General features: G+C 41.7%; 1 protein-coding gene across 1 annotated transcript in view; it reads left to right on the plus strand.

Annotated features, from left to right (window-relative positions):
- Polr3g (RNA polymerase III subunit G) overlaps positions 1 to 13,206 on the plus strand; it is a 46,266-nt gene that overhangs the window by 14,171 nt on the left and 18,889 nt on the right. The window contains exons 4-5 of the mRNA XM_057789480.1: positions 7,191 to 7,250; positions 9,975 to 10,025. Coding sequence (XP_057645463.1) covers positions 7,191 to 7,250; positions 9,975 to 10,025 — 111 coding nt within the window. The remainder of the gene's footprint in view (positions 1 to 7,190; positions 7,251 to 9,974; positions 10,026 to 13,206) is intronic.

A 13,206-nucleotide genomic window follows, 5' to 3' on the forward strand; every position in this document is an offset into this window, starting at 1 on the left:
TCAGAATGAAGTGTTTCTTCCTTATTTATTTATGTATTTGTTTGTTTTTGCCTAGCAGTGCAACACTATGATTTTTGCCAATGTACATAACTTTTTAATGGATGTCTCTGATTATTGACAGGTTAGGCTAAAAAATACCTTGATGTTTGGTTTATTTCGTATATCCTGATGACATAAAATATCAAATGTGTGTTTATTCTTGATGCCGAGGGCACAGAGGAGGAATTGCACTGTGAGAAGAAGGCTCAGCCATCTCAGACTAGAAATGGGAAGTGGTTTTGGAGGAAGTGAGCTTGCTTATGAGCACTTCCTAAGCACAATAAAAGTGTATTGATTGCTGGAGAGATCAATATCATCTTTGGGTTCTTAAAACAGCATCATTAAGCCGTGAAAAATTCGTATAGTATCAACTCATGTCATTAGTGTTAAAGCTGCTCTCTCTCTCTTTCTTTTTCTTTCTTAGAAATTTATATTGGTTGATACAAAAAGGAAATGTATAGATGATGTTATTGTAGCACCAATTCTAATTGGTCTTAATAATAAAAACCCGGTGTCGGTATTAGGGGGCGAAAGCTGAAAGATCAGAGAAGCAGAACAGTCAGCCAGTTCTTACCTCCACAAAGTCCTCACACTGAATGGGAGGTCCTGTCTCTACAAGTCCTTACACTGAATGCCTGAGCTCATGTCTCCTCCCGCCTCATGTTCCTCTCTCCACCCAGCCACATCCTTTCCTGTCTCTGTCTTCCTACTGCTGAGATTAAAGGCGTGTGATTCCCAAGTACTGGGATTAAAGGTGTGAGCCACCACTACCTGGCTCTCTTTCTCTTTGAGACTAGATCAATCTCACGTAGCCAAGGATGTCCGCCTCTGCCTCCTGAGTGCTGGGATTAGAGTGCCCACCACTGCCTGGCCTTTATGGCTAACTAGTGGCCTAGCTCTGTACTCCGATCTTCAGGCAAGCTTTATTTGTTGGATCACAAGTAAAATATCACCATTTGTTATTACATATCTTTATAAGAAGCACATTGGACAAGTTTAATTTTGGTGACTTATCTGCTTGAGTGTATATAATAGTTTGATAAATGTTACCTCAACAATAGAGATTTTTTTCTTACTTTCTTGATTCTGTTGCATTCTTTTTTTGTCTTTATTTTTTAATTTTTTTTCTGTTGCATTCTTTTGACTGGCTTTAAAAATGAAATTAGATTTTATATATTTTAAAAATAACTAATACCTATTTTGTTTTAAAAATTAGCAATGTTTGATATACTTCAATCCTATTAAAATCCGACTTTTCTTTAGATAGGAGGCATGCTTAGCTAATGGGATGTGTGTTTATTAAAATGCATGCCTAACTGAAAAGCATGTCAGCTCATTCAAACAGTTATATGAGTCTTTTAGGGGAGGGTCATTGTCTTAGTTACTGTTCTGTCGCTGTGAGAAGACAATTTTATTGGGGGCTTGCTTATAGTTTCAGAGAGTTTGGTCATGATCAGTGTGGTGGCAGCCAATCAGGCACAGTGCTGGAGAGCTCACTTCTGATCCACAAGTTGCAGACCGAGAGAGAGACAGACAGAGAGAGAGAGAGAGAGAGAGAGAGAGAGAGAGAGAGATTGAGTGGGCTTGTGAAACCTCCAAGCCCACCCCAGTGACACACCTCCTCCCATCCTCCCACAAGGTCACTCCTAATCCTTTCCAGAGTTCCACCACCTGGAGACCAAGCCTTCAAACCTGTGGGCCTGTTGGGTCATTCACATTCAAACCACAACAGTCATTAAGAACAGGTTATTAGTCTGTGGGAGTGAATGGTTTGAATCAGGACCAAGGGGGTACTTTATTCTTGGTAACTATCTAATAAAACATAAAAAGATACATACTTACTTGCTTAATCCCATAAGAAAATTCTAGCCGGGCGGTGGTGGCGCACGCCTTTAATCCCAGCACTTGGGAGGCAGAGGCAGGCGGATCTCTGTGAGTTCGAGACCAGCCTGGTCTACAAGAGCTAGTTCCAGGACAGGCTCCAAAACCACAGAGAAACCCTGTCTCGAAAAACCAAAAAAAAAAAAAGAAAATTCTATCTAGGATTTTTCCAAATTGATAGAAATAAAGCTTTCTGTATCATCCTATCCACTTCTCTTTCCTGATATGGTACGCTTTAAAAAGCACTGGGGTTCAAGGGCAGTTTTAAATAAGATGCATTCATGTGTGTGTAGGAGCACACACAGCGCAGCAATCTCCTCTCTCTCTATTCTTGGGTAATATGTTCCAAGACCCCAGAGGATGCCTGAAACCACAGACAGCACCTAACGCCAGCACTGTGGTTCTGCATTGATAACTGAGCGTCTGACATAGGATGCTGGAGAAAGGCATGAGTCATACAGCATATTATGATTCTTTCCATTTCTAGCAATCTGCATTCTGCCATGTGGTTTTGCCTCTCTATCATCTTGCACCCCTGTTTTCTCTCTGTGTCTCCTCTTACTCCCCGCTCCTTCCCAGTGTCCTTAGTCTGTTTTTTCCACCTAACTTTATCCTCTCCAGCTATTGGCTAGTCAACTTCTTTATTAAACCAATCACAGCGTAATTTACACAATGTACAGAATGATTATTCTACAGCATGCATCTCTTAGTTTTACTTTTATGTCAATCAAAGTATTACACTGGGGATTATTTTTGTGTGTTTCATTGGTTTTTTGTTTTGTGTTTTTGGTTTTTTTTTGTTTTTTGTTTGTTTTTTTAAATATTTATTTATTTATTATGTATACAATATTCTGTCTGTGTGTATGTCTGCAGGCCAGAAGAGTGCACCAGACCTCTTTACAGATGGTTGTGAGCCACCATGTGGTTGCCGGGAATTGAACTCAGGACCTTTGGAAGAGCAGGCAATGCTCTTAACCACTGAGCCATCTCTCCAGCCCTTGTTTTGTGTTTTTGAAATAGGATCTCATTATGTATCTCTGACTTGCTATATTGACCAAGATGGCCTCAGACTCACAGAACTCTACCATCCTCTTCCTCCCAAGTGCTGCAGCTAAAGACGTGCACTACCATATCATCAGTTTTAAAGAAAATATGAAAGGAATTTCATATTTTCATCTTTTGCAGAAACTTTCATCTTTTTATTTTAACACCCATTGAATAAAATGGATAGGGCCGGACGGTGGTGGCGCACGCCTTTAATCCCAGCACTTGGGAGGCAGAGGCAGGCGGATCTCTGTGAGTTCGAGACCAGCCTGGTCTACAAGAGCTAGTTCCAGGACAGGCTCCAAAACCACAGAGAAACCCTGTCTCAAAAAACAAAAACAAAAAAAAACCAATAAAATGAATAATTCAAAATTTTGCTTTCTCTTGGTAAAGCCGAGAAGAATAAAAGTTACGTAGGAAGATGTCTTACAATAATAAGATGAGTCAGAAGTGAGTGCTCAGATGGGCGGAAGCTCCTTGCACCTGATGGTAGGCAAAGTGTCTGAGCAGAATCACAGACTGAGTCTTCAGGTGACAAGACCTCAGGTGGATTATCTCAGATAGAAAAATCAGTGAATATAAAAGTTTAATTCTTTAGGAATTAAAGAGAAAATCTGCCTTCCTTATGGAGTAAATCTTTAAGAAGGATACATATCATCAGAAAATTTATAGTCAGTTGATTATCTTGTTCATTTAAATGCATGTGACCTTATTTTTTCTTTTTGATGTTTATGCACCAAAATTTATCCTCTGTTTTGTAAATGGAGAAATGCTGAAGTCAAAACCAAAGACAGAGACAGTGAGCAAACAGAAGTAGATTATATGGAATTTTTAAAAGTATTGGTCACTCGTGCCTGTCATTTTAAGTAAAAGAAAAAAAAAGAAGAAGAAGACAGTAGACATCATAGACATCATTCCTCATTTATTAAAAGTGTGAGCCATCAAAGTCCTTTGGGATTTTTTGTTTGTTTTTTTGTTGCTGCTGCTGTTGTTGTTGTTATTTTGGTCTTTTGAGACAGGGTTTCTTTGTGCAACAGTCCCGGCTGTTCTGGAACTCACTTTGTAAACCAAACTGGTCTCAAACTCAGAGGTCTCTAGGAGTTCCACACGAAGACCAAACTATCATATATAGAAGGCCTAGGTCAGCCCCATTTAGGCTCCCTAGCTAATGGTCCAGAGTCTGCATGCTCCTGAGCTCAGGTTAGCTGTTTCTGTTGTCCCCTTCTGATGACCTTGACCCCTTTGGTTTGAACGATCTTTCCTCTTTTCAGCAGAATCCTGGAGCTCAGCCCAGTGCTTGGCTGTGGATGCGTCAGTTACTGGGTAGAGGCTCTCTGATGACAATTAGAGTTGTCACCAATCTGATTCAGGAGATGACCAGTTCGGGCTGCCTGTCCACTATTGCTAAGATGCTGAGCTGGGGTTGTCCTTGTAGATTTCTGGAGTTTCCCTTGCACTAGGTTTCTGCCTGACCCCAAAATCCCCCCATAACCTCTTTTAGTACCCTCCCCCTTATCCACTCCCAGACCATATCCCTCCTGTTCCTGTCTCCACCTGCCCCCAGAAGATATCTTCTATTTCCCCTTCCTAGGGAAATCCTTGAGTCCCCACTCCCCCTCACCCCCTGCTTTGGGCCCTCCTTGTTACCTATCCTCTCTGGGTCTGTGGATTGTAGCCTGGTTATCCTTTACAGCTAATATCCATTTATGAGTGAGTACATACCATGTTTGTCTTTCTGGGTTTGGGTTATCTCACTCGTGCCATTCATTTGTCTTCAGATCTCCTCATGCCATTGTTTTCAACAGCTGAGTAATCCTCCCTTGTACAATTTCTTTAAATTTATTTATTATGTGTACAGCATTCTGCTTCCCACACACCAGAAGAGGGCACCAGATCTGATTACAGATGGTTGTGAGCTGGGACTTGAACTCAGGACCTCTGGAAGAGCAGTCAGTGCTCTTAACCTCTGAGCCATCTCTCCAGCCCCCCCTCCCTTGTACATTTGTACCACGTTTCATTATCCATTCTTCGGTTGAGGGGTTTCCAGGTTCTGGCTATTATGAATAACATGCTGTCAACATAGTTGAGTAAGTGACCTTGTGGTATGAGTGAGCATCCTTTGGGTATATGCCCAAGAGTAGTATTGCTGGGTTTTGAGGTAGATTGATTCCCAATTTTCTGAGAAACCACCATATTGATTTCCAAAGTAGCTGTACAAGTGTGCCCTCCCACCAGCAATGGAGAAGTGCTCCCTTTACTCCACATCCTCTCCAGCATAAGCTACCATCAGTGTTTTTGATCTTGGCCATTCTGACAGGTGTAAAATGGAGTCTCAGAGTCATTTTTGATTTGCATTTCCCTGATAGCTAAGAGTGTTGAACATTTCCTTAAGTATTACTCTGTCATTTGAGAGTCTTCTCTTGAGAATTCTGTTTAGATCTGTACTTCTTCTTCTTTTTTTTTTTTTTTTTTTTTTTTTTTTTTGGTTTTTTGAGACAGGGTTTCTCTGTAGCTTTGGAGCCTGTCCTGGAACTCCCTTTGTAGACCAGGCTGGCCTCGAACTCACAGAGATCCGCCTGCCTCTGCCTTCCAAGTGCTGGGATTAAAGGCATGAGCCACCACTGCCCGGCCTGTACTTCATTTTTTAATTGGATTATTTGGATTAAATTTTTGTACATTTTGTTTTTTCTCTTCCCCACCACTTCTCTGTCTTCTCAACTTTATGTTCTTTCTTTCTCCCTCTCACAAAACCCCCAACAACCAAGAAACCAAACCAAAGCCAAACCAGGCAAGAAACAGAAAAACTCCCACAAAGACACAAAAGAATAATTTTAATAAACAGGTGAAAGATCAGTAAGACCAAAAATGTTAAAACACAACAGTTAGTAGACAAAAGTACCAATGAGAACATTTTATTTTGCCAGCTACTTCTGGGCATGGGGCCTGCCTTGGAGTAGGGTTGATATACCTAGTGAGACTCCACAGGAGAAAATTGATTTTTTCCCTTTGCTAGTGGGTAGCAATTGTGAATATTTTCTTGGTTAGGGCTGGGATCCTATGTCCACTTCCCACTCTTCGGCCTGGAACCCCATGTGTTTTGAACCTGTGTAAGCTCTGCGTGTGCTGCCAAAGTCTGTGAGTTCATACATGCACCAGTCTTGCTCTGTCTGAAAGACATTGTTTGCTCGGAGTCATCCACCACCTCTGGTTCTTCCAATCCTTCGGTTCTTTTCCTTATCTTTATCTGAGCCTGAGGGCAGGAGTTTGCTGAAGATGTCCCAGTCAGGACTCAGGCTCCAAAGTGTGCATGTGTGTGTGTGTGTGCGCGCGCGTGCGCGTCCCTGTCTGTCTCTCACTTGCACATTGTCCAATTATGGGTCTCTGTGCTGTTTCTCATATAGTTCAAGAAGAGCCTTCTGTGATGTGGGTTGAGTGAGGCTCTGATCTGTGGGCATAGCAGTATGTCATTACAGTCAGTTTCCTGCAGTCTGAGCTCCTTTTTATGGTGAGCCTTGCATTCAAACGTCTGTGTTATGGCTCTCTTTACCAACTTGTGTTGCTTGTGGGCAGGCTAGGGCTATTAAAAGCATTGTGTGGCAAAGCTGACAAATTAGAATCAAGACATAGCCATGGCTCCGCTGACGCTGGCAAGTTCCGATGGTATCTGTAGGGCTTCTTTTAGTGCTTTGTAGAAGGCTCAGAGCCACTACACTTCATTTCCCAAACAGGTAGCCTCGCACCATTTTAGCTTTCCTTTCTCTACCCTTCTTCCCCTTGTGAAAAGTTGCCCATTCAGGAGCCTTGCAACCTGATTCTGCGTATATGAAATGCTGGAGGTGAGCCATTAGCCCTGCCGACCAAGGTATCCATATACCGCAGTTAGACTAAGTTTAAATGTGGGGGCTGGAGGCCAGTAGCACAGGCACATAGAAGATGCTGAGTAGATCACTGCCTTTGTCCAGGAATGGCTTCCTAATCCGAGGCTAGGCAGGTTGTCTCGTTCCGAGAGCCAGTTCAAGACTGGCATCTCTCCTTAGCCCGCCGTGGCTCTTGCCATATTTGTAACCATGTTATTCCAATTGAACTTGTGAATGTTGGTTCTGTTACATATGTAATATACAAATGTAGGAAATATAGGAAAATAAAAGACTGGTGGTGTAAGTTATTTTGAAGAATGGCGTATGTTTTTAGGTTTCTAATAATTGCTTTTTCTTTTGTCACCCTAGATGATATTGAAAGGTACAGTAAAAGATATATGAAGATATACAAAGAGGAATGGATACCAGGTACTGTAAAAACAAACCATGTTAAAATACTTTTTCAAAAGAGTCATCCTAGTTTAATTTATGTATGTATCTGTGTGTGTGCCATGTTTGTGAGGGTGCCCACAGAGGTCGGAAGGAGTCAGATGTCCTGGAGCTGGCGTCACAGGACTTCCGGGTGCTTGTGAGCCCCCTGGTGTGGCTTGAAACTGAACTTTGGATGGGAAGCAAGTGCTCTTAACTACTGAGCCATCTCTCCATCCCTTTAAAGTACTTCTTAAAGGCCGGGCGGTGGTGGCGCACACCTTTAATCCCAGCACTCGGGAGGCAGAGGCAGGCGGATCTCTGTGAGTTCGAGACCAGCCTGGTCTACAGAGCTAGTTCCAGGACAGGCTCCAAAGCCACAGAGAAACCCTGTCTCGAAAAAACCAAAAAAAAAGTACTTCTTAAAGGGGGCTGGAGAGATGGCTCAAAGGTTAAGAGCACTGATTGTTCTTCCCAAGGTCCTGAGTTCAATTCCCAGCAACCACATGGTGGCTCACAGCCATCTATAATGAGATCTGGTGCCCTCTTCTGGCATGCAGGCCTACATGCAGACAAAACATTGTACACATACTAAATAAATAAATCTTTAAAAAAAATAAAATAAAAAATAAAGTACTTCTTAAAGACCACAAAAATTATATTAGGTTCTTAGGTGTTTTCTTTGTTTTTAACTGAAGGAAAGTAGAGTCTTTTTTTTTCCTCTTCCTGTAATTAATTAGTAATGAAAATCATTTGGAAACTAAGAAAAGATTTTTATACTGTAACAAGAATGTCCTGAAGTATGTTTTGTAGTTGGTTTATATATATGTATGTATATGTATGTGTGCATAATATACATATAAATATGTTATGTGTATATATAGTATAGGCATAAAATATATACTATATATACATACCTACATATATGCATACACATATATATTTGTATATGTGTGTATACACACAAACACACACACACACACACAAGAATAGAGCTTACCAGCTAGATTTTTATTAGCCACAATCACAAGTTTTATTTGTAATACCAGAAAGCACTTGGTTCTTAGTTCCAGGTTGATTTTTAGAGTATTCCTCTCGTTTGTAGAGACACCATTTACCCTATGTAGTCCCTGTCAGCCTAGAACTCCCGATCCTCCTGCCTCAGCTTCCTGAATCCTCTCCCTATAGTGCTTTACCACACCAGGCCAGCCTTTTGGATTTTCAGCTTTTTGCCCTGTTTTGTTGACAGGATCTCGTGTATCCCAGGCTGACCTTTGACCTTCTGTGTCTGCCCCTGGCCTGGTTTATCTCAGGCAGATCAGTGTGGTGCCGCGTGCTGACTTTAAGGTTTCTCCTTGGTCTGTGAGAACCCTCACCAAATGAGGTTCCTAACGAGTCCCGGCTTTGAGACTCTTTAAGGAGAAAGTAAACGCCCAACCTGAAGGGTGTTTTAACCCAAACTCACGAGTCTTTCTGTTATTTGAGGGGATGTTTTAGCTGCTAACATCCTGTTTCAATAGAAACATGCCTGACGGCTTGTGTTAGCTTTCTGAAGTATTACGATCAACAGGATGGAGGGGGCTTTAGAGGAAACGTTATCCAATCAGACGATTTTGTAAACAGAAAACAGTTGCCATAGAATTGGAATAACGTGCCATGGTCTCTTACACAGACCTTGGTTGCTCAGGCTTTCGTCCCTCGGTATCTCCGAGGGTAGTGTTTATGGAAACTGCACGCAGGAGGTGTGCCGAGGCCCCCACTGTGTCGCTGCTTTCCCAAGCAGAGTGCGCATGCTCACTTTACTGGGTGAGCTTAAGATGTGGGACGAGGGTGGAAACCTTCTCCCAAATCATTCTTTTTGCATGCTTTCTTGTGGTCTGGGTGGTTTCAAATTAAAATATAGTCAAAACAAAATTTATCACTGCAGGTAGGATGATGAAAGTTTGTACAGATACACTGACATTTCTTTATTAGCGGACAGTTTCTTTACGAGCCGGTTGTGGTGGCACACACTGGTAGAATTTGCTGAAGGAGACAGAGGCAGGAGGATCACGAGTTCGAGGCCAGCCTGAGCTACACATTTAAAAAAAAAATTTTAAAAACGGGTTAAGGATTGTAAAATACTTGCCTAGCACATATGAAGTCCTATGAAGCCTCAAGTTCAGTTTCTAGCACCATCCACAACATTAAAAGAAAGTTGATAATTAAAGGAATTATTTAGTTAGTGCAGCTGAAAGTCATTTATTGGAGAGATTTTACATATTCACAATTACTAGTATTTTTTAGCTGAAAAATTTCAAATATTGTTAAAATTTATTTTGTATGTATTGAGTTGACTGCATCCCTTAACTTTTGAAAAAAAATGCTAATATATATATTACCAGATAACTTACAAAATACAAAGTAGTCAAATAATGTTTAACAAAGACAGTTGTGACCTTGGTATTAACATTCACAAGGAATTTCCATGAGATTTCTTTCCAGGACACTTTATAGCAACATTTCCAAGCTGTTTGCCAACTCCTTTCCTTTACAGGAGAAACTATGTTGCTGTCCGTTCTGTTTGTATTTGTTTTGTTATATTCCAGACTCACTCTGTACAACCAGACACTAAGGAATTTTCCCCTCTTGGCATGAGCAGCTGCCATTATGTTCTTTTAAATAATTAAGTCCAAAGCCCCCAAGGAAACTGAGATATTTCTATCCTTTCTTTTGTACGCATAGACTGGAGAAGACTTCCCCGAGAGATGATGCCGAGGAAAAAAGGCAGAAGAGGTACACTGACTAACCGTGGTCCGGGGTGGAAAGGGTTATTGCTTAAACTCAGCACTGTAAGATCTTTTCCTGAAGTATGCCTGGCATTGCATGATTTCAGTGGAGCTTGGTTGATGTTGATGTTTTGGACCTTTTGTTTTCTTGAATTAATTTCATTGACAATTGTTGGCTGTTGCGGGGAGGAGCATCAGTTTTCTTTAAGGATGTGGCCACTGGTAGGCGACAGATGAATCAGTGGATTACTGAAGAAAAAGAAGACTTGAAGTCAGGAAGGAGAATGCAAGTGGATTTGGGAAGAGTTAATAGGAGAGGAGGATGAATAGGAACAAAAATACTCTGTATTCATGTATGAAATTCCCAAAGGGTCAGTGAACTATTTATCTGTAAAAAATTTATCTGTAAAAAAAAAAAAAAGGGCATAACTGAACTAGGAAAAATTGAGGAGGTGATAAAAGAGAATTTTATGTTAAAGAGGTACCAAAGTGACTGGGAGGTGGTGGCTCACACCTTTAATCCCTGCACTTGGGAAATAGAGACAGGCGTATCTCAGTGAGTTCTAGGCCAGCCTGGTCTACAAAGCAAAATTCAGGACAGCCAGGATTGTTATACAGAGGAAACCTGTCTCAAAAAGCCAAAAAAAGAAAGAAAAAAAAAAGATACCAAAGTGTGTATTTTATATTTGTTCTTGAGTAATTCCAGTCAATAAATAATAGAATGTCTGCTATTGCCAGACAGTGCGCCACGATGAACAGAGCCCATGATGTAGGTGGGCCTGCCCTTGCCTCTTGGTGCTTGCAGTTCGTTAGAGGTACAACATGAAAGGGACAAACGTCTCAGTCAGTAATAAAGTGCTTGCTGCTTATGCATGGGATCTGAGTTTAGTTCTCCATCACAAACCAAAAGTTCGGGACTGCTGCCGGCCCCTGTAAAGCCCCCGTGAGCTCCAGGATCAGTGAGACACGGTCTACAAATAGATGGCAACAGTGACTGTTGGCCTCCAAGTGAGCACTCACACACAGCACATGAAACACAACCACATGTCCTTTTGGGAAGGTTTTAAGGATGTGCATTTGGAGTGGCCCCTGAAGGATGGTTGGGCGCTTACTGGGGTGTGGAGTGGCGGGGCTTATGGAGGTGGAATCACAAGTTTGGTTCAGATGTGTTATTTGTTGTTGCTTCGAGATACACCTAGAGTGTTGATTGTGCTGGTGGGGTGGTGCGGACTGTGGAGCAAGACTGTACTCATCAGGGCCGGGCGATGGTGGTGCACGCCTTTAATCCCAGGACTCGGGAGGCAGAGGCAGGCGGATCTCTGTGAGTTCGAGACCAGCCTGGTCTACAGAGCTAGTTCCAGGACAGGCTCCAAAGCCACAGAGAAACCCTGTCTCGGAAAAAAAAAAAAAAAAAAAAAAAGAAAAAGAAAAAAAGACTGTGCTCATCAGCACAGGAAGGATGAGAGATCAGGAGAGCCAATAAAATAGCCAACGGGGAAAGTAGATCATCGAGAGAGCAGGGCACAGTCTGAAGATGAAGGAATTACAGATCTTAAAGGAATGGTGGAGGAGATTGATCGAGCAGGAAGTGCTCTTAATCACGGAGTTTTTCTCAGGCCCGTAGTTCCTAATTTCCTTACTATCAAGAAGAGTCTCAGATTCTATACCACTCTTCTTTCCTTATTTTGGTTTTAACACTTACTTCATGAATACACACTCATGTTCAGGGGAGAAGTACCAAGTCAGCAATATCACAGAAAGACTATTTTTAATCCCTGTTGACGTGAAAATTATCCTTAGTTAACATTTTATTTTTTTTTACATGTGCACATACTTGAACTTGTTTCTTACAGTATCTGTTAGCAGCCAGTTGGGTCTTCACCAAGCCTCTACCACCCTCCAGCCCTCTGTCACCATCTGCTTTCATGTAGATGGATGGAGACCGTCACCAAAGGGGGATAAAGCACAGCCACACCGCATACAACTGAAAATAGCACAACCTGTTGGGGGAAAGTTCATTCTCGATTTCTTTCCACCAATGGAAATCCTGGCCAACGGAAGCTGCCACTAGAGTACTGTATAAAGCTCTAATGATTTGCAGAATAGGTGTGTTCTCAGATCTCTAGTCTGCTACAGATGGTGGTCCATTGGGACATGACCTGTATCATTTATGCATTTCTGTTTTATCACAAAACAATATATTTAGCTAATGAAGAACAAGAGTGTAAAAGATAGTAGTACCCTGTAAAAATATTTCCCCTTCAAGTTAAATAGACATGCACTTTAAATAAAATAGAAACACTTCCACTTGAAATACATATGTACACACTTAACGCACACTTCAAATACGTGCTCTTCGTTGTACAACCTTTCTAACGATTAAAATGGGCAGAAGGAAGGTCCTCTCTTCCCCCTGTTATCAGTATCGCTGCCTGGCCCATTTCTCTCTTTGTTCTTCATAGGAAGTCTCTTTTTAAAAAAAAAAATGCTAAGGTCAGTGGCTCCTCATTTGGTTTAACATGATAGACTTTAAGTCCACCAGTTGAGCCGTCCAGGCAGTCTAAAAGTCCTTCTCTGTGTTAAATGCTCGTCTCTAACACAATGAAGCCTTTCTGAGCCCTATTTCTGCTACCTGAGATTTTTGTTGTTGTAGTATTTAATTTGACTTTGGCAAAGAACTGTGATCATTCCTCCCCATCATGAAAAATTTTATAGCTTATAAAAATTCCTTGGTAATTGGCAGAATCTTCATATGAAATAATCTTCTATTCCCTAGTGTTTTAGAATAATCCGAAAGTGGAATATTTGCTTAGAGTAAAACAAATTGTGGTTCGTAAGGCTGCTGAAACACGCCATTTTGTGTATATGAAGTGATAAGCAAAGCATTTTAGTCTTCCCTGTGAAGACAGTTCTTGTGGCTTTTGAGCGCAAGCTCTTTCCTATCCCTGCACCGTTCGCCGGTGCAGCCTAACCCTGCACTTCTGTTTGCTTCACACCTGTCGAGATGCACTCGGCTGATGAGTGACAGGAAACCCTTGCAGGGCCTCCACTTGATCCTAGGGTATGGTTCCACCCCCAGAGATCATTTTGGGCAAACACCTGGATTTTTTTTAGGCTGATTAGCTGCCCCTATACCAGCAGGGCAGTTTCTTTTGAGGTGTCCTGACCTTTCGCATTGAAAACAATTT

Source organism: Chionomys nivalis, chromosome 15, assembly GCF_950005125.1.
Source record: "Chionomys nivalis chromosome 15, mChiNiv1.1, whole genome shotgun sequence".
Lineage (NCBI taxonomy): Eukaryota > Metazoa > Chordata > Mammalia > Rodentia > Cricetidae > Chionomys > Chionomys nivalis.